This window comes from Lytechinus variegatus, chromosome 3 (assembly GCF_018143015.1).
Source record: "Lytechinus variegatus isolate NC3 chromosome 3, Lvar_3.0, whole genome shotgun sequence".
Taxonomy (NCBI): domain Eukaryota; kingdom Metazoa; phylum Echinodermata; class Echinoidea; order Temnopleuroida; family Toxopneustidae; genus Lytechinus; species Lytechinus variegatus.
In genome coordinates this window covers 53,072,694-53,099,748 of record NC_054742.1, presented here as the reverse complement: position 1 = coordinate 53,099,748, position 27,055 = coordinate 53,072,694, and the positions used below count along the sequence as shown (strand labels likewise).

The 27,055-nt window shown below is 35.4% G+C and overlaps 1 protein-coding gene across 1 annotated transcript in view; it reads left to right on the top strand.

Annotated features, from left to right (window-relative positions):
- Window positions 1–27,055, top strand: part of LOC121411350 (protogenin B-like) — a 98,629-nt gene that overhangs the window by 55,456 nt on the left and 16,118 nt on the right. The window contains exons 5-11 of the mRNA XM_041604024.1: window positions 7,857–8,006; window positions 14,494–14,802; window positions 15,287–15,415; window positions 19,420–19,578; window positions 20,908–21,013; window positions 23,321–23,523; window positions 26,794–26,994. Coding sequence (XP_041459958.1) covers window positions 7,857–8,006; window positions 14,494–14,802; window positions 15,287–15,415; window positions 19,420–19,578; window positions 20,908–21,013; window positions 23,321–23,523; window positions 26,794–26,994 — 1,257 coding nt within the window. The remainder of the gene's footprint in view (window positions 1–7,856; window positions 8,007–14,493; window positions 14,803–15,286; window positions 15,416–19,419; window positions 19,579–20,907; window positions 21,014–23,320; window positions 23,524–26,793; window positions 26,995–27,055) is intronic.

Here is a 27,055-nt window from a genome sequence, read left to right as displayed (position 1 = left end):
TAACTAAGGTGTAACTAAATTTCTAAATTAAAATGAATTAATAAATATAGAGTGCATTATTTTTTTATAGTAGACCATTAATGCACATTTATGAGTGTGTTATGACGATGCAGCACACTCGAGGGTATTTACAATTATGCGAAAGCACGAGGCGCTTGCGCCGAGTGCTTTTGCATAATATTGTGAATGCCCGAGAGTTGCTCGCATCGTCACTAACATCACGAATCTTAAAATGTGCATTAATTGTTTTATAAAACGGGTCGGCAAAAAGAATTTTTCATGGAAATCTTGTTCAAATCCCTCCAACTTGTGTACGATCGCACAGACGAAGAGATCACAAGACTATCAATTATGACATCACAGGCGTATCTACTATGCGCGCCTAAGTAAGCGCATCAAAATCCTAGCCAGCCTCTTACTGAACGCGTATCAGTTTTTACGTGCTATTGGAACTAATGCTGCACAAATATTGCATAGTGCTGATAGTGCTGATAGTGCTGCACAAAAAATGCACAGTGCTGCACGAACAATGCACGACTGGAAGGTTGCGCATAATTAAAGCATGAACACGTGACTTGAATACGCACTCAACATTGGCTACATCCTTGAACCCGTTTTATAGTAATTATTAATAGTATGGTTATATTGTCTCGCCTGCATAGCAGAGCAAGACTATAGGCGCTGCTTTTCCAACGGCGGTGGCGTCAACATCAAATCTTAACCTAAGTATATGGATCTGGTTCATGAAACTTAGACATGAGGGTTATCAAGTATTAATGAACTTCCTGCCTGAGTGTCAAGTCACATGACCAAGGTCAAAGGTCATTTAGGGCCAATGAACTTTGGCCATGTTGGGGATATTTGTTGAATTACCATTATAACTTTCAAAGTTACAATGGTTACAGCCCCCCCCCCCCCCCCACACACACTTTTTTCTAAAACCGTGTACAAAAACATAATTTTTTGCATAGCTTTTCCACATGGATTCTTGGTAGCTTGGTTTTTTTTAAAGACATTATAGAAAAACTTTGCTGGCTAACTTAAGGAATTTACCTGAAACTTACACAGAACTTTACATGTACCCGACAGTTTTCAACAAGCCCTTTACAGGGTATCATTTGCAACATACATGGTAAAAAAATATAGAGACAATTAAAATTATTCAAATACATCCAGAATTTGAACAGTAAATTATTGACAACGATAAAAAAAATAATGGAATGCATATATAATAAATTGATAAAATTATTCATGATAAAAACTAAATAAGTTATTGGTTATTGAAATGAATTCACTATTGTGAAGCATGTAGATTAAACGTTTGAGTTTTCAGTTTGTAATATTGTAATATAACAAGTACACGTACAAGATTAGGGAGGGCACTGTTTCTAAATCTGTTTGTCTTGCATTTGAATGCATTATATTTGTTTGCATTTTGAAGAAAATTATTATTTCTTTGAGAAGATAACCAAGGCTCTTCAGGATAATAGATTTGGTAATCCTAATTCTACCAATGCATCATATGAATTGTAGTTCGAGCCAAGAATAATTCAACAAGCTCTTTTTTGTATGGATTCCTAATCACTTTATAGTCTTATTCAGGCAACTTAACTTATGTTTGAGCTGGACAAGTACCTGATTAACATATCTGGTTTTGTTGTTTTCAACTAAGGCGAAATCTGTCGAGGAATTCATTTTTGATGATTTTTGGATTAATTCTGATTTAATATGTGAGTGAATGGGGGTCTGAAGGACTCATGTGAAACCTACACACGTAATAGCCCTTGGCTTTGCGTATATGCAATATTGTGGATATGCAAGGGCAAGGACTGATCTGTGTAGTCTGATCTCAAGGAACTGTGAAATTAATACTGTATACTAGTATTCATACTTGTACTTTACTTTTCTATGATATTCAGTTGATATGTTTGATGTCAAAAATATGTTCTTATTATGATTATTGAGAAATCCTTGGAGGATTATGTATTTTGTCTCCTTTCCTTTTATATCTCATACTTGTTTAAGGCCTGGTCACACCGCCCGAGCGTTGTTGGATCGGTCGTGGAGCGGTAGGATAGAGGGCCAAAATTCGCTCACAAAATTGAGGAAAAAAATAAAAAAAAAAAAAAAAAAAAAAAACAATTGAAATTGAAAATGGTGAACGGTAGCCAGCAGTTTTGTTTTTTCTCTTCTCCGCTCCACGACCGCTCCAACAACGCTCGGGCGGTGTGACCAGGCCTTAAAAGTTTGAGGTACTTTTTTGTCTCACCTGGATACATGATATATATTGAGAGTCTAGTGATCAATGCTGATATCTTAACCAAGGTTAAGTTTTTGAAATAGTTACAGGGACTCAGTTTTATAATTATGAGGAGAGCAATAAAAAACTCTCCTAGAACTTTTAAGGAGAGCGGTAGAGGAGCACTGCAAAAAAGCTCTTCTTCAACATACAAGGGGAGCTTTTTGTCCAGTTAAAAAAATGGATGGAGGAAATGTATGTACTATAAAGTTACAATCAACAACCAAAGGAAGTATTTATAATTGTTTTACAATGTATTGTAATTAGATTGTGTGTTATAAAACCTGTTTGAGTTAGGTTTTGACTTTGGGTAAAAGTTAAAATAGGACGGAGAGTAAGACAAACAAGGAAAGAAAGAAAAATGAACAGAGAGAGAAGATCAGGAAAGAAAGATAGGATGGAATAAAAAAAGGGGCAAAGAGGAAGGATAGAATGATGCCAGAAAAAGGATATGAAAGAAAAAAGTACAATCTTAAACAAACAAAAAATCTCATAATCTAACAAAAATCATGATATTCGGTGTTTCTAAATATATCTAGAACAGAAATAGAATGTTTTAGAAATGAGGGGGGGGGGGGTCAGGTGTCCGGACACTATATTTTGGAAGCCTTTTTTTTCTTTAGATTAAACTAAAAATATGAATTCAATAGTTGTAATCATCTTTTATTTTGTTCTCTATAATATTTTTAAATCATGATTATTTTTTGTCCTAAAAATTGTAAAACTTCGCTTGTAATTTTTTCCAAATGACTTTGTAACTTAAAATGAATCCTACACACGTAATAGCCCTTGGCTTTGCGTATATGCAATATTGTGGATATGCAAGGGCAAGGACTGATCTGTGTAGTCTGATCTCAAGGAACTGTGAAATTAATACTGTATACTAGTATTCATACTTGTACTTTACTTTTCTATGATATTCAGTTGATATGTTTGATGTCAAAAATATGTTCTTATTATGATTATTGAGAAATCCTTGGAGGATTATGTATTTTGTCTCCTTTCCTTTTATATCTCATACTTGTTTAAGGCCTGGTCACACCGCCCGAGCGTTGTTGGATCGGTCGTGGAGCGGTAGGGATAGAGGGCCAAAATTCGCTCACAAAATTGGGGAAAAAATAAAAAAAAACAATTGAAATTGAAAATGGTGAACGGTAGCCAGCAGTTTTGTTTTTTCTCTTCTCCGCTCCACGACCGCTCCAACAACGCTCGGGCGGTGTGACCAGGCCTTAAAAGTTTGAGGTACTTTTTTGTCTCACCTGGATACATGATATATATTGAGAGTCTAGTGATCAACGCTGATATCTTAACCAAGGTTAAGTTTTTGAAATAGTTACAGGGACTCAGTTTTATAATTATGAGGAGAGCAATAAAAAACTCTCCTAGAACTTTTAAGGAGAGCGGTAGAGGAGCACTGCAAAAAAGCTCTTCTTCAACATACAAGGGGAGCTTTTTGTCCAGTTAAAAAAATGGATGGAGGAAATGTATGTACTATAAAGTTACAATCAACAACCAAAGGAAGTATTTATAATTGTTTTACAATGTATTGTAATTAGATTGTGTGTTATAAAACCTGTTTGAGTTAGGTTTTGACTTTGGGTAAAAGTTAAAATAGGACGGAGAGTAAGACAAACAAGGAAAGAAAGAAAAATGAACAGAGAGAGAAGATCAGGAAAGAAAGATCGGATGGAATAAAAAAAGGGGCAAAGAGGAAGGATAGAATGATGCCAGAAAAAGGATATGAAAGAAAAAAGTACAATCTTAAACAAACAAAAAATCTCATAATCTAACAAAAATCATGATATTCGGTGTTTCTAAATATATCTAGAACAGAAATAGAATGTTTTAGAAATGAGGGGGGGGTCAGGTGTCCGGACACTATATTTTGGAAGCCTTTTTTTTTCTTTAGATTAAACTAAAAATATGAATTCAATAGTTGTAATCATCTTTTATTTTGTTCTCTATAATATTTTTAAATCATGATTATTTTTTGTCCTAAAAATTGTAAAACTTCGCTTGTAATTTTTTCCAAATGACTTTGTAACTTAAAATGAATCGTCCTGACATAGAACTGGGTATACTTCTTTGTGGTCCCAAACATGTTGTTTTTAAGTTCTTTATTATGTAGAATAACAATTTTTATACTTTATTCTCCTATTTACTGGTTTGTAAATTAAATCTGTTCGCTCCGCGGCCCCTGCTATTTTCCAAAAACGATACAGAGACAAGAGCTGAGCAAGCACGGCTCCCGTCATTCATTACACTCACTTTCAACTTACACAAATAGGAGTGCTTGGGGCACCGGAGGGTACTCCACGATGCGACAATCGCCAGAGAAATGCCCCGCAGATTTGTCGTTATATTATCAATTCCATTGTAACTTCACTACTGATCTTTGCATCAAAATTAAGCTCAAAGTATGCTTTTTCTCTGTATTATAATTTCTAAAACATGTACGTGCAGGGAAAGATTTAACTACGGAAGAAAGACAGACATACTTAAAATGACCAATATCCAACTTCCTCCGTTTGTAATTTTGTTGAGTCAATTCAGATTGCAACGTATTTGGTATGTATGCAAAGGGGATTATCTCAGAAGTTCAACCATACATAAAAGACGTACATCAGGAATCCGTACGAAGAGATATGGATGTTAGAAGAACAGCAAGTCGTGTTTCAATTTTGAAAAAAAAACTGAGCTCGGGGGAAGTTGTGTGGGAGAACGTTGTTTACGGCGGTGCCTCGCAGGGTCCTTCAAAAAATCTCTGACCTCAGATTTTACGAGGGGGCTTATCGCGTTATGTAAGCGTGCTCTAACTTTCGCCTGGCGGCTCGCCGATAGATGTTAGATATCGTTCCTTCGCCCGAAGGAAGCAATAACAAAGGATTAACAGAGGAATTGGAAGATGGTTCTCCTCTGTTAGCTCCATGGTTGCGTTTTTTTTTCCATACCTGGTACCATGTGTATGGAAATACGTGGTACAGAAAAAATAACGCGACTTCGGAATTTGAAACTGCGCTACTCGCTATCTTTAAGGCTTATTCATGATTTTGAGTGTGGATTTTTGATGATTTTTGTCTCACCTGCGAAGCAAAGTGAGACTATAGGCGCCGCTTTTCCGACGGCGGCGGCGGCGTCAACATCAAATCTTAACCTGAGGTTAAGTTTTTGAAATGACGTCATAACTTAGAAAGTATATGGACCTAGTTAATAAAACTTGGCCATAAGGTCAATCAAGTATTACTGAACATCCTAATAGAGTTTCATGTCACATGACCAAGGTCAAAGGTCATTTAGGGTCAATGAACTTAAACCATGTTGGAGGAATCAACATCGAAATCTTAACCTGAGGTTAAGTTTTTGAAATGTCATCATAACTTAGAAAATATATGGACCTAGTTCATGAAACTTGGACATAAGGTTAATCAAGTATCACTGAACATCCTGCATGAGTTTCACGTCACATGACCAAGGTCAAAGGTCATTTAGGGTCAATGAACTTTGGCCGAATTGGGGATATCTCTTGAATTCCCATCATAACTTTAAAAGTTTATGGATCTGATTCATGAAACTTGGACATAATAGTAATCAAGCATCACTGAAAATTTTGTGCAAGTTTCAGGTCTCATGATTAAGGTCAAAGGTCATTTAGGGTCAATGAACTTTGGCCGAATCGGGGGTATCTGTTGAATTACCATCATAACTTTGAAAGTTTATTGGTCTAGTTCATTAAACTTGTACATAAGAGTAATCAAGTATCACTGAACATCCTGTTCGAGTTTCAGGTCACATGATCAAGGTCAATGAACTTAAACCATGTTGGAGGAATCAACATCGAAGGTCAATGAAGGTCATGTAAGGTCAATGAACTTTGGACATGTTGGGTTTTTTGTTGAATAACCATCATATCTCTGTAAGTTTATTGGTCTAGTTCATAAAAAGTGGACATAAGAGTAACCATGTATCACTGAACATCTTGTGCGCGTTTCAGGTCACATGACCAAGGTCAAAGGTCAATGAACTTTGGCCGAATTGGGTGTATCTGTTGAATTACCATCATAACTTTGAAAGTTTATGGATCTGATTCATGAAACTTGTACATAAGAGTAATCAAGTATCACTGAACATCCTGTTCGAGTTTCAGGTCACATGATCAAGGTCAATGAACTTAAACCATGTTGGAGGAATCAACATCGAAGGTCAATGAAGGTCATGTAAGGTCAATGAACTTTGGACATGTTGGGGTTTTTTGTTGAATAACCATCATATCTCTGTAAGTTTATTGGTCTAGTTCATAAAAAGTGGACATAAGAGTAACCATGTATCACTGAACATCTTGTGCGAGTTAGAGTAGTATTCAAAGTCAGCACTGCTGCTATATTGAACCGCGTGATGCAGGTGAGACGGCCAGAGGCATTCCACTTGTTAAATGGTAAGCGGAGCTCGAGCATATGGCGCTAGTGGGCCGTTGAGTTGTTATCACTCGGCAATAATTTCGGGGGCAACATTCAGATTTTATGTCGCCCCCGAAAGCATGATTTCGGGTGATTTCGAGGGCGACTTTAGGCATTTCCGCGCAGGTCAGCTATTGCGAGGCGCGCTATTAATCGCGCTACCTAAAATGGATTAAGGCGCGCATGTAGCGCGCGATCTCTCTCGCGCACCTTAAAATCGAGTCCCTGTAGTTAATGAAACTTGGACATAAAGATAATGGTGTATTACTGAACATCATGCCTGAGTTTCAGGCCACATGACCAAGGTCAAAGGTCATTTGGGGTCAATGAACTTTGGCCATATTGGTGTATTTGTTGAATTGCTATCATAACTTTGAGAGTTTATAGATCTAGTTCATGATACTTAAACATAAAAATAATCAAGTATCATTCAACACTCTGCATGAGTTTCAGGTCACATGACCAAGGTTAAAGGTAATTTAGGGTCTATTAGCCGAGTATTTTATTATCATACAGTGTTTTTTGTGAATGATTATTAAATAGTTGTTTTCAAAGTCAGCACTCCTGCTATATTGAATCGCGTAATTCAGGGGAGACTGCCAGAGGCGTTCCTCTTGTTTTTTTTTTATGCATATGAATAATAATGGACAGTGCTTTAAATTAGATTTTTTTTTATAGTATAGTACTATACACCACGCAAAAAGTTTTTTTTATTTTCTTTGTTTAATTTTTTTTTTTTGGGGGGGGCTCTATTTTTCACAACTTAACTGCCTAAACCTGCACAATGGTATATAAAATTTTTACATTGTTGCAATTAATGGGGATTTCCAGGGCTCCCTTTTCTTATTTCTAGGTTTCTTTTGATCATTTCTTGGGCTAAATTGCTCCCAGCCTCTTGTAACTTTTTCCCTGCTGTACACCTGGTATAGGTACCAGGCTACATATTCACACTAACTTTCAGAAACTTGTCTTGAAAAGGGAAAAAAAATCTTACTAAAATGTGGATTAAGGAGGGTTGCTTGTACAAATTACAGCTTTTTTTATTTTTTAGATTTAGTATTTTTTTTTGTATTGATCATTATGTTGTTTTTTATTATTTACAGATGGAAGGGATATCATTCATCAAGAATATAGGCATCATAACCTGATATTGAGGGATGTGTCATTAGATGATCAAGCAACGTATGAGTGCATAGCCCTCAATTTACTTACTGGAGAAGAAGATGTAGCCTCTGCAGTGTTATACATCCTGCGTAAGTTTAAGTCTTTTGTCTGGTTGCGTCAGACAGGACCCATTCTTGTGAAGCCTTGTTCACATGAAGCAATAATGATCATAGGTCAGCAAACTAATTTTCAGTGTTCAAACATCCACGATAAATTCACTCATACTAATGAATATGCATTATATGATTATGATTCAGTATTATGAGATGTAAATTAGATGAAATAAGATGGAAATCACGTATGATATGTGAATTTGAATAAAAAGAAAAGAGAGGAGTTTGCCGAAAGTTAATATATTAAAAACAAGTGTTTTTGTTTATTTGTAGATCAGAGTTTCTCTATTTTTATGTTTGTACGTCAGATAACTTATAATTGATGGGGTCGTATTCTGAACCCTGGTTCAGTTGTAGTTTTACTATGGAGAGCCAATTGGAGAACAAGCTCTATTAATTGTTCAATTTATTACCTCTTATGAAACTCAAATCATTTATAACTGTCTCAGAATGATAACTGAAATATTCTCTCCATTATGAGAGCAAAGGAAAATAAAATAATAAATATAAGAAATATACACTATAAAGCAGATTGTTTTTAGCGTTTGGCTCCCTATAATTTTAGCACAGTTAGACAATGGTCTAAGTTAAACCTGACTTCACAATACGGGCCATGTACATGTAGTTATGTGATTTTATGATGTCCTAAGCAAATAAGAATATAGGAGGTAAAATTAATCTTTGTTGACAAGAAAACTTGAGTGTTATCAGTCCTTCACGTTTATAATTTCGTGGAGCTCAATAAATTGCTCTCCTTATTTTTTGAGGAGCTCAATTGAGCTCCTCAGAATCGCTTTCCTTGAGGAGCTCAAATCAATTCAATACTATGAAAAATTGTAGATTTTTCGTAACATCGTATATATGCAATAGCTGTGTAGCTATTAATTAATCTGTGGTGAAACTAGGACTGGGTCAGTACGTTTACAAAATTTCATGCTCCTTCCCAAAAAAAATTTGCTAAAATTTCACATTTTACATCTTTAAGTCCATGAAATGGCCATCTATACACAACAATAAAAGTAAGTCCCCCCTAAATCAAATTGCTGTAACTTGAGAATGCAATTATTTTGAGATATGATATTTCGTAGGGAGTTTTCTACACTCATTCAGCAACTCCTGAGGAAAAATGAGATTGATCGGTTGAGTCATGCATGAGTAATTAAAGATTGAATTAAAAATGACAATTTTTGAAAGTCACAAGAGTCGTTTTTCAGATTGTGCAATTACGAAATTGGGCAAAAGTTTTTTTTAGGTGAATTTATGGTGTTAATGCTGTTTTACTATCCATCATTTAGCCACTCCACACATTATTTTGATATCGTATGTTCATGGTTGAGTGAGCACAATATTGCAGGGGCCGCAGAAGCGGGGTGGGGGGGCGCTCAGCCCCCACTTTTTTCCAAAAGCATGTACAAAAATAAAAATGACCATACGATTGGGAATTTTTGCATGGTCACCCCCCCTGCTTTTGGCTGGCTCAGCCCCTCCCCCACACTTTGAAAACCGTTCCGTGCGGCCCCTGTATTGCGACGTAACATCATAAGGGTTTTGGTAGTATCCTCTACAACTTGTTAGGTCATATCAAAATTTGAAAATGTCGATGGCTCCTCCGATTATAGTCCCCTCCCCCATTTGAAAAATTCTGGATCCACCACTGATTTGTCCATAAATTAAACTAATCATGAGAAATTGTTAAGAAAATAATAAATTTAAATGCAATATAAAGAGTATTCATTCATAAGTTTTTGAATGTGCTCGCTCAACCATGAAAATGTTTAAACTTCGGAAAGTGTGTGGTGATAGGAATGATGGACGATAAAAACAACAGCAATTAAAGTCACATTTGAAAGTGAATTTGCCCCCAATCCCCAATATTCTCCTTATTACCCTTCAAAATGAGTCTGTGACATTGGAAATACCCATTTTTCCACTTTGATTCGTGCTCACTCATCCATAAATAAACAAATCGATTTCACTTTTGCACAGAATTCTGCCCATAGGTTGATAAACATTACTGCCAAATGACATTGCTAAAGACAGCCATGAAAAAAGTTCCACCATATTGAATTAGGGGTTACTTATTCTTAAACATATGCACCCATAATGTACACAAGTCTATGAGAGAGGAAGTGAAAATTTTAACAAATATGAAATGAGGGGTTTGTTTCATGGACGGATTTTGTTACTTCTGCCAACAGTTATTTCATGAAACTTCGCCTATGGCTTCAGAGTAACACTATCCAAAAGGCACACACAACAAAATAAAAATTTGATGCGGCACAGAGTGGGGCCAAGGCCTTGAACGTTCTTCTCATTTGCATAATTTTTGAATATTGTGTGCTCACTGGTGCATTAAACATCAGGATTTTCATAAAAATCAAATCAGATGAACCATACAAGGAGGTTTGTGACAGATATCCGTAGTCGCAAATTGCATTTTTTCCAGTAACGTAAAAAAAAAAACTAATCACATTCCACATCTTCATTCAAGTGTGAATGTTTAATTAAACGCCTTTGAATCATTGAAGCATGTTAATTGGTCATGAACATAACGAAAAAAATTGATAAAAGATCAATTTCAATTACCAAAATGAAAAAATATTTGCCTATGATATTTGAAATTCTTATTTTTTGTTTTCAATAAATGTTCAATGAACCGTGAAATGATGAATATTGTTGAAGATACTCTTCCCAAAAGTAACTGTCATCATATTCCATCATTTTTATTGATAAAAATGTGTAAAAAATCCAACTATAGCAAATTTTGACTTGTGTTTATTCAACCGTGAAATTTAGCCAAAACAGTTGTATTTCTTTTAGAAAGTACCTTTTACAAGCCTTCTGACTATTTTTCATGATGAGAATGTGGAATTAGTTCCAATAAAATGGAATCAAAGTCATGATATTTGGCTTGTGACTTTTGAAAACTGACATTTTTGCCTTCTGACGTGCTCACTGAAGCATGACGTAAAATACGGCCATAACATTTACTCAGAGGGTAGCTTATAAAATTACCTACACGCTCATGTAAAAATATGTTAAAAACTCCCATTGTTCGGAAATTATTGATGTTTGTTTAAGGGGGGACTTTCTTTCTTTGTCGTGTATATTTTCCATAATTCCTTGAAATTATTTTGATTTAGTTGAAAACTATCAGAAAAATGAAGAATATTCACCTCTTTCCCGACTCTGATTTGAACTTACTCTCGGTAAATATTGTAGTCCCACATGTAGACTTCAATGGTGTTGCCATGAAAATCTACATATGGGACTACAATATTTACTGAGTTCAAATTCAAATCAGAGTCGGGGAGAGAGGTGAATATTCTTCATTTTTCTGATAGTTTCAACTAAATCAAAATAATTTCAAGGAATTATGGAAAATAGATGGCCATTTTATGGATTTAAAGATGTAAAATGTGAAATTTCAGCAATTAAATTTTTTTTTTTTTAGGAGCATGATTTTTTATTTGCTCTCCTTATTTTTTTTAGGAGCGCTGTAGGAGCCCCAGAGCGATCGCGCTCAAAAATAAAGGTCTGGTGTTATGTTATAGGTGGTGTGATGTAATAGCCAGACTGTGTTATGTATTGATAAAAGATATTTGTATCAATAATATGGTATTGATATAATGTTTGTTTTCATGTTACAAGTAGTTACTATGTGATTTTATGATGTCCTAAGTAAACTTGAGTGTTATGTAATAATAGGTGGTGTGATGTAATAGCCAGACTGTGTTATGTAATGATAAAAGATATTTGTATCATGTAATAATATGGCATTGATATAGTGTTTGTTCTCATGTTATGTAATAAATGAATACTGGCAATGTTGTGTAAAGATAAGATGTATATCTAATTGGAATTGGTACAAAATCAATTTCAATAGTGGGGGTGTATTGAAAGAAATGAATCAGCAGTGACTGAAGTTAGTAGGAATGCCCTTATAAAAAAGGGAATTGATTATGGACATAGCTTTTTGATTGATCTTACAAAAGAAATAGCTCTAGAAAACTGGATGAAATCACAGGCACAATTTTAGATATATGGCCAAATAGATAATTAAAAAAAAACCATAGTATTTTATCATCTAAAATTTTTGAACAAAGGGGAAATTGTGATTTGTAACCAATCACCATAGATTTTAGAAAAACTCTTCACAAATTGTATACCGTACTACGGATATGGTATACTACTGTACTACTACAACTATAACTACAGTATACTATACTATTGAGGCATCATGGTCTAGTGGTTACAACACTTTCTTTCAATCTGTGGAATAGGGTTAGATTCCCAGTCATGGCATGTTTTTCTTCAGCAAGAAATTTACCCACATTGTGCTGCACTCAACCCAGGTGAGATGAATGGGTACCCTGTAGGATTTATTCACTGAATGCTTTAAATAGTGCCTATACGGTGGCTCAGCTACAGCCGGGGTAATACTACGGTACCAAGTATCAAGTGCAGTAGAGTATATGCAATTATAGTAGCTGCGCTCTACAAATGGAACATATTATCATTACAACTAAGCCTGAGTCGAATCGATTTTAAAATCGGTGTTCGATCGATGTCATCGAACACCAGTGCAGATTTTGCAAAATCGTGCATCGAAAAAAAAAAAAAAATACGTCGGCCGGCCGATTCGTTTGGTTTACACAATCAATCATCAAAATATCAGTAATGTCCAACTTTACTACTACTTACTTGATTTCTATTGCCCCCAAAATGAAACCGAATGAGTAATTATGATGCTATTCACCATTAATTTGATTGAAGTTTATTTCGATCATAGTTCGAGTCTTACTCGTCTGCTCGTGCCGAGATAATTTATGCACGATCGATGAACTCATGAATGGAAGTCATATGGCCATCAATCGTGCATGCGCAGTACTGTTCTTTAATCAAACCAGAAAATGGCCGGAAATTGACGCGATCAACGTAAATAAATCTTGCTTTCATGAACAATATTAAAATCATGACCATAGAACATTATTTAATCGTAATATTTAACAATAATTTGCATATGATAATCATTAATATGAATTTAGAGCTTGATGTGAAACGTTTGTATTTCGTTTCAATTTTCAATGGCGGACATCTCATGACGATCGACTTGACTTCTTGAGTCGAGCTAGTGCACTTGTCTAAAAAAAAATAATCATCACGTCAGGATTGATTCTCGAACATTGTCTACATGCAAAAACTCTGTTCAAGTTCGTAATATCACCATATAATAACATTTTACATGACAAAACAGAGAAAATTGCGTTTGATATTTTTTCCCATCAATTTGAAGCTAGTTTGTGCCCAACTTTGGGCTCTGATTTCATGAATGGGAAAATATGTCATACGTCATCAAACACGCATGCGCATTGTGCTTATTTTCTCGGAGCTCGAGGAGACGTCCAGAGATGGAATAACAATAGAAATAATCCCAATATTAATTCTTCCATATGAACATAACATACTTTGCTGACATCGTCAATATTCTTAGTATGACCATAAAATATTGTTAAATCGTAATAATTTAGATGAATTTAGGGCTCGATTCGAAACATTCGTATTTATTTTGATCGCATGCTCAATTGCGTCTAAAAAACTGGATTGTCATCAGGATTAATTCTCGAACATCGTCATAACTCATATTCCACAATCTTTCCTCACAATCGTTATATCAGCATTGAATAGCAATTCAAATGACCATCCAGAGAAAATTACGTATTTATTCCCATAAATTTATTTGGAGCTCATTTGGATCCAACTACACAATCTCAGGCAAGTTACAGCGCTCTCCGTTGATTGCACTTGTTTGCTGGCGCTGACGTCAAGCACGCCTGTCGTTTCGGGAGAGTGAGTGTACGGAGCTGCGGACGGGGCTGGTGAATGGACTGCGAATGCTAGTCGACCGAAAATCATCCGGATCGACTCTGCGTGATTCATGTCTTTATTATTGTTTCATTTTAAACTTATATGTTGTCATCTGCAAATATCATTTTTGAAGATATTTTGGGAAGAATTCTGCTTTGGTCCCCGGCCTTTTTGTGTGTTTTGTGATCATGGAAAATACAAACGAACTTTGCTCTGTCATCTGCTTGTGCAACGCTCACCCGGCCAACGCCAGCGCATACCGTCAGTGCGTAGTGCATATATGCAAAGCGCATCGCATATCGATCGACGCAAAAACAAATGACTAAATTTTCCCCGCCTTCAATATTCGATGCATCGATGTTCGATCGAATTAGAGCTGTCGAACACCGGTTTTCAAAATAATCGATATGACTCAGGCATAATTACAACCACCCTAATATCAGGCAAAAAGTAAAAATAAGTAGACAATTCAAGATTATAATACATGGGTCATATGTACATATTATCTACAAACTCTTAATAATATTCATCCATGAGGTTTGGGGAACAAAAGGAAATCTCTATTTTACACTACGTTTGATTTATCCTGTTACAGAGCCACCTTACTTCTGTTCATCAGTGGAAGATGTTGAGAAGCCAGAGAGTCTAACCGGGCGCCTGACCTGCAAAGTCTTGGGGCAACCTCCGCCCGTTGTGACCTGGTACAAGAATGGTGAGCTCCTCCCTATCAGGGGGCGGATCACCCAGATGAGCCAAGACAATTGCCATTCAGGTGAAAGGATTGTCGGTAATACATTGGCTATCTGGAACTCTTTAGCAGAGGACATTGGTATCTACCAGTGTGTCGCTACCAACGAGGCAGGGACTGTATATGGAGCCATGTACTACAATGTTGAAGTACCAGGTGGGTTGATTGTTAACTGAAGGATTAATATACATATGTAGGGGGGGGGTACATTTACTGCCTTCCTTTTTAGGTTCTTATTTTATGACTATATCAAAAGGAGTAATTGAAGGATTGAAGGGACTCAGAGAGATTGAAGGCTATTCTAAGAGGTTTTTTTTTACGAAGCTCCGTAGTAGAGGCCTCGATTTTAATTCAGTCAGCATTTACCCTCTTACAAAGGGTTACTTACTCTATCTTGTGTCATGATGGCACTCTCTCTTTCCACTAACATTTTTTTTGTACAGTGTAAAATGTTTATGATGCAGCAATCTTTATTCAGTGCATTTTAATATTTTTATCTCATTTCACAATTTTACAATTCATTGTATGGTTTTGAAAAAATATATATTTTAAAGACTCAACGCTTGTAAATCAGTGTGATATAACAATTTAACTTTCACTTCTTGATAATCATCTCTTTGAAAACATTTTCTGTGCTCAGAGAAAAGACCATTCCCACCAAACAATGTGACTGCCATTGTGAATGATAGTCGTACCATCACTGTAAGATGGAAACCTGTACCACAACCTGATGTCCAAGCCTACTCCATTTACTATTATCCAACACCAGGTAAGTCTACATCATAAATCCCTTCTATAGTAGGTTGCATTGTGCATGCACAGGGAGTAGTCCAGGATAGAAGAGGCGTAACCTTGTTTTTTTATATATACAATATTTTTTGATGGTTTCTTGTCAATTCGAGGGTGCTGATTACGAATCTGAATGATGCCACTCGTGTAACCTTGAGCATTTTCCGCAAATAGGCAAAATCCAATATGGCCGCCAAAATATGCAAATTACCCATAAAAATCCTAAAATTGTCCGCACATTAGCTACGAAATGCATGAAATTGTGTGGCAGGAGTGAGATACTCCCTGAAAAAACAATTTTTGACAAAATATTTATTTTCCTCATATTCAAAATGGCCGCCATAGTCCATTGTATACTATATTACGTACAATATAAATAGGGAAAACTAGCTTTCACAAAAGTGAGCACTAAAATGCATATTATTAAGATTAAACGAGTGGAATACTGACTAAAAACATTATTGTTAACGAAATATATTATTAAAGTGATTGGTTAACATTGGTTTGACTTTTAAAAAATCTGAGCTAGAAGGTCACACTTGTCACCTGTGTCTGTGATATGTTACAAAAATGAAGCCCAGAAAAAATTGTGTTAAAAAATAATTATTAAGTGCTTCAAAAATTGAAATATAAAGTGACCGGAAACACCATCTTATTTACATCCCATACATTTATGTGTAGTATTTAGGTGTCTATAAGACGCCTACTTACAAAATCGGGGTTTGCCTTGTAGTTTTAGCTTTTCATTCTCAATAATGGTTGTTTTCAGGGTTTATTAGTTCTAATACATGCACTTGTACACATGTTTTATCTTGGTTTGAGAATTTTCTAAATTGGCTGCTCACAAAGTTAAACAATACCTTTAATATACCATGTATGTGATGAATGTTGTATTTAGATATTCAAAATGGCTGCCAAAGGCCCTAAAAGCATTATGCACAATGAGAAAGAGGGGCAAAAAATCACAAGAGTGATCACTAAAATGCATATATATGTGATAAATTAATGGGATACTGTTTAAAACACATATTTTCTAACGAAATATATTATTCAGGTTTAAAGTTTGTGTTAAATACTGTATTTTTACTTTCAAAATGACCGCCAGAGACATTAACAGTAGTATGCACAATGCAAAGTGGGAAACCAATATTAGCACCATAAATGCAAGTATTAGTGATCTATGAGTAAAATCTTGTCTGAAAGCATGATTTCTATTAAGAGATATCATTTATTCTGCCAGTTAGGTGATAAATACTGTTATTGGAAAATCAAAATGGCCGCTACAGGCCCTTAAGATATTATGCACAATGTGAATGGGAACAAATTATTTCATCAGAATTTGGCTTTGCTTGGCCAAATGGTAATGTATGAGTGAAATATCGTCTGAAAACATGATTTATGACAAAATATATCATCTCTTATGTAATTTATGTGATAAATACTGTATTTCAACATACAAAATAGCTGCCATATGCCCTTTTTGTGAACATTATTTGTCTGCACTCAAATTGTATATTATACGATAAGGGCTTATGTTGGCCATTTTCAATTTAAAAATGCAGTGTTTATCACCTACAACATTATGATATATCTCGTTAGAAACCATGGTGTTAGACAATATTTCACCCTTGCATCAGAATTTACAATTATAGGCAATATTTAGAGTCAAACAAAGCCATATTCTGTCAAAATTATATGTCTAATGTTACAATGTACATAATACTTTTAGGACCTATGGCAGCCATGTTGGATTTCAAAGTACAGCATTCATAACCTCCACAACCAATATGTGATGTATTTAGTTAGAAATCATGTTTAAGACAATATTTTTACTCGTATATCACAGTCATATGCATTTCATGATTTTCACTCTTGTGAAAATTAGTTTCTCCATTCGCATTGTAAATGATAAATATAGGGATTATGGCGGCCATTTTGAATGTCAAAATACAGCATTTATCACATAAATTACATAAGATATCATATATTTTGTTATAAATCATGTTTTCAGACGATATTTCACTCATACATCCCCAATTGGCCAAGCGAAGCCAAATTATGCTGAAATAATTTGTTCCCATTCACATTGTGCATAATATCGTAGGGCCTGTAGCGGACATTTTGACTTTCCAATAACAGTATCTATCACCTATCTGGCATAATAAATGATATCTCTTAATAGAAATTATGCTTTCAGACAATATTTTACTCATAGATCACTAATACCTGCATTTATGGTGCTCACTCCTGTGAATATTTTTTCCCCACTTTGCATTCTGCATAACACTGTAATGTCTCTGGCGGCCATTTTAAAAGTAAAAATACAGTATTTAACACAAACTTTTAACCTGAATGATGTATTTCGTTAGAAAATACGTTTTTAAACAGTATCCCATGAATTTATCACATATAATATGCATTTTAGTGATCACTCTTGTGATTTCTTTGCCCCACTTTCTCATTGTGGATAATGCTTTTAGGGCCTTTGGCAGCCATTTTGAATATCTAAATACAACATTCATCACATACATGGCATATTAATAATATATTTCGTTAACAATTATGTTTTTAGTCAGTATTCCACTCGTTTAATCTTAATAATATGCATTTTAGTGATCACTCTTGTGAATGTTTTGGCCCCCGTTGCCATTGTACACAATACTGTTTGGGCCAGTGGCGGCCATTTTAGACATCAAAATGCAGAAATGTTCCCATTTATGACATAATAAATGATATATCTCGTTAGTAATGATGATTTGCATGATATTACTTCGTTCATATTTCAATTTTTTGTGGTTTAGTGCTCATTTTTGTAAAAAAATAGTTTTCCCTATTCATATTGTACATAATAGAGTATACAATGGACTATGGCGGCCATTTTGAATATCAGGAAAATAAATATTTTGTCAAAAATCATTTTTTCAGAGTGTATTTTACTCCTGCCACACGCTTCCATGCATTTCATAGCCAATGTGCGGACAATTTTAGGATTTTTATGGGTAATTTGCATATTTTGGCGGCCATATTGGATTTTGCCAATTTGCGGAAAATGCTCAAGGTTACACGAGTGGCATCATCCAGATTCGTGATCAGCGCCCTCGAATTGACAAGAAACCATAAAAAAAATATTGTATATATAAAAAAACAAGGTTTGGTCAAGTTTCTATGGGGCCTATCCTGGACTAGAGTAAAAGAAAAGAGTGAGATCAAAATTACTGTCAAAATGAAGTAAATTTTGAAATCTATGATTTCCTCACTCACACCTCAGTTTGTTCATCTATATTTCAATGTCTGTGTTGCGATCACAACAGCAGTATAGCGTTGAGTTCATTTTAATCTTGAACTTAACAAGAATTTTAGATTGTACATGTGTAATCATTTACCCCCCCCCTGGATTATTAGGGCTATAGAAGGTATTTCATTTATTTAACACAAGAAAATAGTCACCTGTTTGTGTAAATTACAAATGGCTTTATAATATGACCTTAGGATGATTCTTTCAAAAAGTACAGTGGAAACTCTTAAAACTTGAAGAGTGGACTCATGAATGAAATAGCGTACTTAACCATGGCAACAGGCGTCAATTTTGCGCACTGTGACAAAAGCGTGTATCAGCTTTGGACCTTTTTTAATATACGCGGTAAATAAGCATAATTTATACAGGAAATCTGCATAAACTATGGGTACTGAGGGTTTTAGAAACCACCTTTTTTAATTCGGGCCAAAGTGTTATTTTTTCTCAGGGCAGACTAACCTCAGATAAATAATTCCCATTAATCCTCAGAGCACGGAATATTTTAAAACTATTTCTCAATGATTGCATTGTATTTCTTTTTTTTTAAAGTTACTTTATGTGAGTTCACACAGAAATTCTTGGCAGAGTGTATTTCATTCATAGGTTATTTTCATAGTATGTTATTAAGATATGTGTCTTTGAGAGAAGTGCAGAATCATCATTTAATAACATGCACAATTTCATCACAGATGGTTCGTGGGCAGCCATGGTGGCGCGTATGAACGATACAGAAGTGGTATTAGAAAAGCTACAGCCCTATACTAACTACACCATTCAAGTGAAGACATTCATAAGCAGCGGGAGCAGTAATCTGACCGAGCCTGTGTATGCTTTCACCCAGCAGACCAGTAAGTAGATTGGCCAGGGAGTTGTTCCTATCCAGATGAATGGATAGTTTGGTATGACTTCAAGAATCAATCCAGTAGGCCAAAGCAGATGACTTTCTCAGTTACTTTTTATCACATTATCTGAAATTTAAATATGCTGAATGGTGATGATGATTAACATTGATCTCAGTGTATAGTTCACAGTTTCCCAAAATATTTGATTTAGACATAGTTACAACATGTATATGAGGAAGCCATATGCACTTAAAGTTATTTTTGAATTTTTTACCACTTCATTTTCATTCAGTTGTAAATTTTAACAAAGTAATGTAAAAGTTTACAAACCAATTGGCTCAATGAAACAGTAATATTGTAAATGGGAGGGGAGAATGTAGGGAACGGAACAAGGATAGGTGTGACAACACGAGTAGGGGTGAAGTAATAGGCATATAGCTTTTATGATGGAGTTTCAAGTTCCATTATCAATGTACTGGATAAAAACCTAATACCAGTAATAAATTTGAACTGGGTTTGCAATGAAGCCATATATCGCCTCTCGTCTAAGGAGCTATATTTTTTCTAAAGTTTTTCCATTCAACCAGGGCCCTGCCGTATAAAGATGTGCAATCAACAATTGATATTGATAGTGACTTTTTTAAGGGCCCTGGTAAATGAGTTCAATGCATCTTACCCAAAATCATTGTCGTGTCTTTCACAAAGGAATCCAGCAGCGCCTTTTAATTGCTAGTCCTCACATTCATTGTGAATGTGGGGAAAGCTGCTGTGGAGAGATGAGACTGAGAAAGAGAGAGAGAGCGCACCTATGAAGCCTGTCGCTCACTACATGATCCGACTATAATGCAATTTTTTAACAAATCGCATTTTTCATTAAATATGAAAGTTTCTAGAAGTGAAATTATTTCATATGAAGTTCCGCATAATGCTAGGAATACTTGAATCAAAATGCTGCTTTGCTGCAAGCTTTGAAGTCAGATGAAAATTCAAATCGACTCAGAGTTGCAGCCGATGATGACGTCATTTAATGATTTGGAATTGAAATTGATTTCAATCCAACAGGGAAGCTTGAAATCAACAGGAATTTTGATTTTTATATTCATGCCACTATATGGAACTTTGATCATTTAGATTTATAGGTTGAAATGTTCAGATCAATTGCTATTTAAATTTCTTTGAAAATTTGATGGCAATGGATGATGTAGTGTGTGGTGGTTATGAGAGTGACAGAGCACATGCATGTACGACACTGAAAGAGGGAGAGGATAGTTTGTGTACTTTTGGATGGCAATGTCAAAGATGGTTAAACTTGTTTTCACTTTTGATTCTATACAGTACCGGACAGTGCTCCATGGTTCTGGCTGACTAGTAGCAGTCCATTCAGCATTAACATCTCTTGGCTGCCTTTACCATTAGAAAAGAGCAATGGACATGTTAATTTGTAAGCCACTTCTCTTTGATATCAACATGATAAACTTTTAGCCCATATTCTCTAACAAGGTTTTGATTGTTTCATAGTACAAACTATGGATTTATGGAGATCTCTTGCATTCATTGAAGCATAGATTTTAGCGCCCTTTGCTTAACCATAATAGGCTAGACTAGGGGGGGGGGAGCCTGATTTAGCCTCCTCTGGTCGCGACAAAAATTGGCATGCGTGTTACCCATGGCATAATCTACAAAACCTTAAGAACAAATTCTGCGAAAAATCTCATTGCTAATTGATTATGCTAATTTATGCATAAAATCAAAAGTTTGCTCTAATTAATTAAATAATTCCCCTAAAATGGATCGCAGACTCCTTAATGAATCTGATCAAAAGTACTTAAAAAGAAATTCAACATCACATTTATTTTCTTATGTATTTTATTGTTTTCTAAATTAAGTATGTATTTTTGTCTCACCTGCATAGCAGAGTGAGATTATAGGCACCGCTTTTCTGATGGCGGTGGCCGCGTCAACACCAAATCTTAACCAAAGGTTAAGTTTTTGAAATGACAGCATAAGTTAGAAAGTATATGGACCTAGTTCATGAAACTTGGACATAGGAGTAATCAAGTATCACTGAACATCCTGTGTGCATTTTAGGTCACATGACCAAGGTCAAAGGTCAATGAACAGCCATAATAATCTGTTGAATTACCATCATAACTTTGAAAGTTAATGGATCTGACTCATGAAACCTGGACATAAGAGTAATCAAGTATCACTGAACATCCTGTGCAAGTTTCAGGTCACATGATCAAGGTAAAAGGTCATGTAAGGTCAATGAACTTTGGCCACGTTGGGGGTATTTGTTAAATTACCATCATATCTCTGTAAGTGTATTGGTCTAGTTCATAAAACGTGGAAATAAGAGTAACCAAGTATCAATGAACATCTTGTGGGAGTTATAGTAGTTTTCAAAGTCAGCACTGCTGCTATATTGAATCGCGTGATACAGGTGAGACCGCCAGAGGCATTCCACTTGTTTTAATATCGACTTACTGTTTTTTCAATGGAAATTGTTGGGGACATTTATTTTGACCATAATTGGGAAGAAATTAATTGATTTTGATCAGTAAATGGAAAAATAATGATGCATTTATGAATTTTGGCAAAAGCACTATTTGCATTGGATTTGTACACAAATTCATGTTTTTGAGCAATTTGGGGTCTGCATTGTACTTCTGAAATGATGCATAATTTTGGAACTGGGGATTGCAATTTTGGTCTCAAATGTTGCCTGAGACTTGAAAGTAAAAAGTCTGTGAGCGACGTGGTCAAAATATTTATCATGAAAAATATGGAGGGGGCTAAATCAGCCCCCAGTCTAATTGGGATTAAAGCGTGCATTTGTAAATGGAATTTTCTTAGTATACTCAACGAAATAAGAGTAGTCATTATGCAAAATCTTCATAGTCCATGGTTTAGTACTGTGATAATATCAAAACCTCTTTTGAGAAAACAGGGGCCCGTTGCATAAAACTTTTTACCTGAGAAAACTCAGGTTGTTTTTACTAGAGTTTTTGCCCTGTGTTAAAGTCAATGGCAGAAATCAAACTATACTTAGTTTTCAGTTTTTACCAGAGTTTTCTCAGGTAAAAAGTTTTATGCAACAGGCCCCAGGTCTTTTTCTTTCTCTGTCTACTGTCTATTTGATGGACTAGGTTGTGGATTGTCCAGATGTGATGCCACAAAGTGCAACAAAAATTTGAACAAAAAAATCTTGGGAATATTTTGTGTTCAGTTCAATGAGATATTAGGCATTCATAAAACATGTAGAGGTGGGAGGCTTGTTCGGTCACCTTGCTGTGAAATGATGGAGACAAAAATAATGTTTTTTAATGAATATATGATGTTTATCATTGCAACTTAGGACTAAAATCCGTTTTATTTGGGAGTTGGCATGTATTTTTAGGTAACATGAGTAGAATGATATTTTTCAACAAATGTGAACACTACAGTTTTTTAGCAGATTGTTGCACCATATACAAAAAAGGCGTAAAGTTATCCAGAATTAATAATTTTAATGTTTCTAGCACCTAGCCTTGGTAATGTTATTATTTGCCTTTAAAAATGGACTTTCAAACACCTTTCTTTATACAAATTTACTGTTTACTGATTAAATATCAAAATGCTATATCCTAAAGCTTAGCCCATTCCAGCATTGAGAAGTGATATTTGATCAACAAGAATATATTTTGTGTATACAAATTTATAATAGTTACAGGATAATAATCTCCCTCTTTGTCCGTCTTTCTTGAAGGTACAAAATTTGTTACAGGCAAGAGTCGGCCACAGATAGTTATAGCTGTTTTGAGAAGGTTGCAGGAACAAACTCTGTGGTTCTAAACAACCTTGAGGCTGCTACACGATACGATGTCAAGATGGCTGCTGCCACAAGTCCTGGGTTTGGACCGGAATCACAGTGGTTGGGCATACGTACCATGGACGTGAGAAATTGCACCCGTAAGAGCACAAAACAACTCAATGCTTTACAATATTTCTCTCCTATTTCTTAAAGGTAGAGGTGTTGTGGTTCAGTGGATAAGTCTCCTGACTTTGAACCACAATCCCACTGCAGCACTCACATCCTTTGGCAAGACGTTTATCTACATTTGCCACTCTCCACCCAGGTGTAGTAAATGGGTACCTGGTAGGAAGGAATTCCTTAAGTGCTCGATGCGCCCGATCAGGAAAGCCATGATAAAGCAGCACTTAGAAACATTTGTATTAAAGGTCAAGTCCACCCCAGAAAAATGTTGATTTGAATAAATAGAGAAAAATCAAACTAGCACAACGCTGAAAATTTCATCAAAATCGGATGTAAAATAAGAAAGTTATGGCATTTTAAAGTTTCGCTTATTTTTCACGAAACAGTGATATGCACAATTCAGTGTCATGCAAATGAGTCGGTCGATGATGTCCATCACTCACTATTTCTTTTGTTTTTTATTGTTTGAATTATACAATATTTCATTTTTTGCAGATTTGACAATAAGGACAAAGTTGACTGAAACATATAGTATTGAACAATGCTTATTCCACATGTTCAGGGAGGAATTAAGTTTTGTTTCACTTGACAATGAGGAGAAAATGAGAATATTTCATATTTCATGTAATAAAATACAAAAGGAATAGTGAGTGGATGACGTCATCAGTCTCCTCATTTGCATACCGCCCAGGATGTGCGTATAACTGTTTTGTGAAATTAAGCGAAACTTTAAAATAACTTTCTTATTTTACATCCGATTTTGATGAAATTTTCAGTGTTATGCTTGTTGGATTTTTCTCTTCTTAATCAAATCAACTTTATGTTGGGGTGGACTTGTCCTTTAAGCGCTATATAAATGTTGCATATTATTATTGTTATTATATGCTAAATCTGGGGTAATATTTTTGCAGCCATCAGAAACATTTGTATTAAGCGCTATGTACGGTACATGTTGCATATCATTATTATTGTTATCAAATATTAATTTCATTTAAACACATGAAAAAAAGTTGAATTTTGTTTTTATAGCGTTTGGGTTATGAAGTTCACATTCCATTCAAATTGTTCATTTGCCTGAATTGTGAAAGCAATCATATCTTCAATGATATTTGTCCTATCATATCAACTTTTTGGTATTAAAATAAAAGACAGATTATGCTTGTTTTTCCTGATGTGTATGTCTCTGACTTTATAATTTGAGCCAATGGGATTCTCTAAAAAAATTATAATTCTACAAAACATTTTATTGAATGTTGAATAAGATATAAGTCAGATGAATGAGCATAACAGTTCTTAGTTTGACTTTTGAACCTGTATTCATCATGGTAGCATGCATATTTCTGAAGATACTCGAGTTTCAGCAAGTGGACACTTTGTATGGAGTGCCCTGGTTCTATGTTAATTTTCTGGACCCAACTGTATACCGTGTGAGTTAAATAAAAAAATCTTGACACCTCACAAATCCCCATTTTTGTCTCACCTGCGAAGCAAAGTGAGACTATAGGCGCCGCTTTTCCGACGGCGACGGCGGCGGCGGCGGCGGCGGCGTCAACATCAAATCTTAACCTGAGGTTAAGTTTTTGAAATGATGTCATAACTTATAAAGTATATGGACCTAGTTAATAAAACTTGGCCATAAGGTTAATCAAGTATTACTGAACATCCTATCAGAGTTTCATGTCACATGACCAAGGTCAAAGGTCATTTAGGGTCAATGAACTTAGACCATGTTGGAGGAATCAACATCGAAATCTTAACCTGAGGTTAAGTTTTTGAAATGTCATCATAACTTAGAAAATATATGGACCTAGTTCATGAAACTTGGACATAAGGTTAATCAAGTATCACTGAACATCCTGCATGAGTTTCACGTCACATGACCAAGGTCAAAGGTCATTTAGGGTCAATGAACTTTGGCCGAATTGGGGATATCTGTTGAATTCCCATCATAACTTTGAAAATATATGGACCTAGTTCATGAAACTTGGACATAAGGTTAATCAAGTATCACTGAACATCCTGCATGAGTTTCACGTCACATGACCAAGGTCAAAGGTCATTTAGGGTCAATGAACTTTGGCCGAATTGGGATATCTGTTGAATTCCCATCATAACTTTGAAAGTTTATGGATCTGATTCATGAAACTTGGACATAATAGTAATCAAGTATCACAGAACATCCTGTGCGCGTTTCAGGTCTCATGATTAAGGTCAAAGGTCAATGAACTTTGGCCGAATCGGGGGTATCTGTTGAATTACCATCATAACTTTGAAAGTTTGTTGGTCTAGTTCATTAAACTTGGACATTAGAGTAATCAAGTATCACTGAACATCCTGTTCGAGTTTCAGGTCACATGATCAAGGTCAAAGGTCATGTAAGGTTAATGAACTTTGGCCATGTTGGGGTTTTTTGTTGAATAACCATCATATCTCTGTAAGTTTATTGGTCTAGTTCATAAAAAAGGGAAATAAGAGTAACCATGTATCACTGAACATCTTGTGCGAGTTAGAGTAGTATTCAAAGTGAGCACTGCTGCTATATTGAACCGCGTGATGCAGGTGAGACGGCCAGAGGCATTCCACTTGTTAGAAATAAATATGTCATAATCCATAGTCATTATATATGACTGGAAAGAGTATCTTCTCCCCCAAAATTTGATACCGTATTTATGTGGTATGTGTTAATGCCTTGGATGATCAGCAGGTATTCTTTGCAGTGATGTAAATTTTGCTTTGCGCCAAAGTAAGGCATGACTACAATGAATGAATTTGGATGTCAGTGATGTCATAATCCTACAAGAGTTGCATTAAAATGCATTTCAAAACACTTTTTTCAGTAATTCACATTATAATTGTTCAATAACACTTTTTAGTATCAATTCTCATGTTAATTTCATTAAAAAGGGATTTGCGAATATGCTTACTAACTCATGTAGGATTATGACATCATTGGCATCTGGGATTCATTCATTGCATTCATGCCTTACTTTGGCGCAAATCAAAATTTACATCACTGCAAAGAATAAATACCTCTTGATCATCCAAGCATTAGCACATAGATATGGTATCAATTATTTGGGAGAAGACACTCTTTCCAGATATATATAAATGATTATGCATTCGTGACATATTTTTTTCTTATATTGGAGATTTGTGATGTGTCAAGTCAACCTTAATCCAGCATTCTGTTGATGACTAGAAATGAACAGGTTAATGAGATATCCTCTCTGTTTTGTATCTTGTAGTTGCTTCACCACTGCTGATTGTCCATAAAGTCATCAATGCCACTGCTGTAGAGGTCAAGTGGTCAGTCTCTGAATCCAATGGTACCACGGGAGAGTCCAGTATTGATGGTTTTAAGATGACCCTGACATCCTACAACGATGGATCGCAGCAGATGAGGACGTTCCCCAAGGAACAAAGGAAAGTTGTCATAGGAGGCCTAGGTATGTATCCAGCAGATATTTGTATGAAAGATAATTGAATGTTGTGAAAAACAAGGGGAAA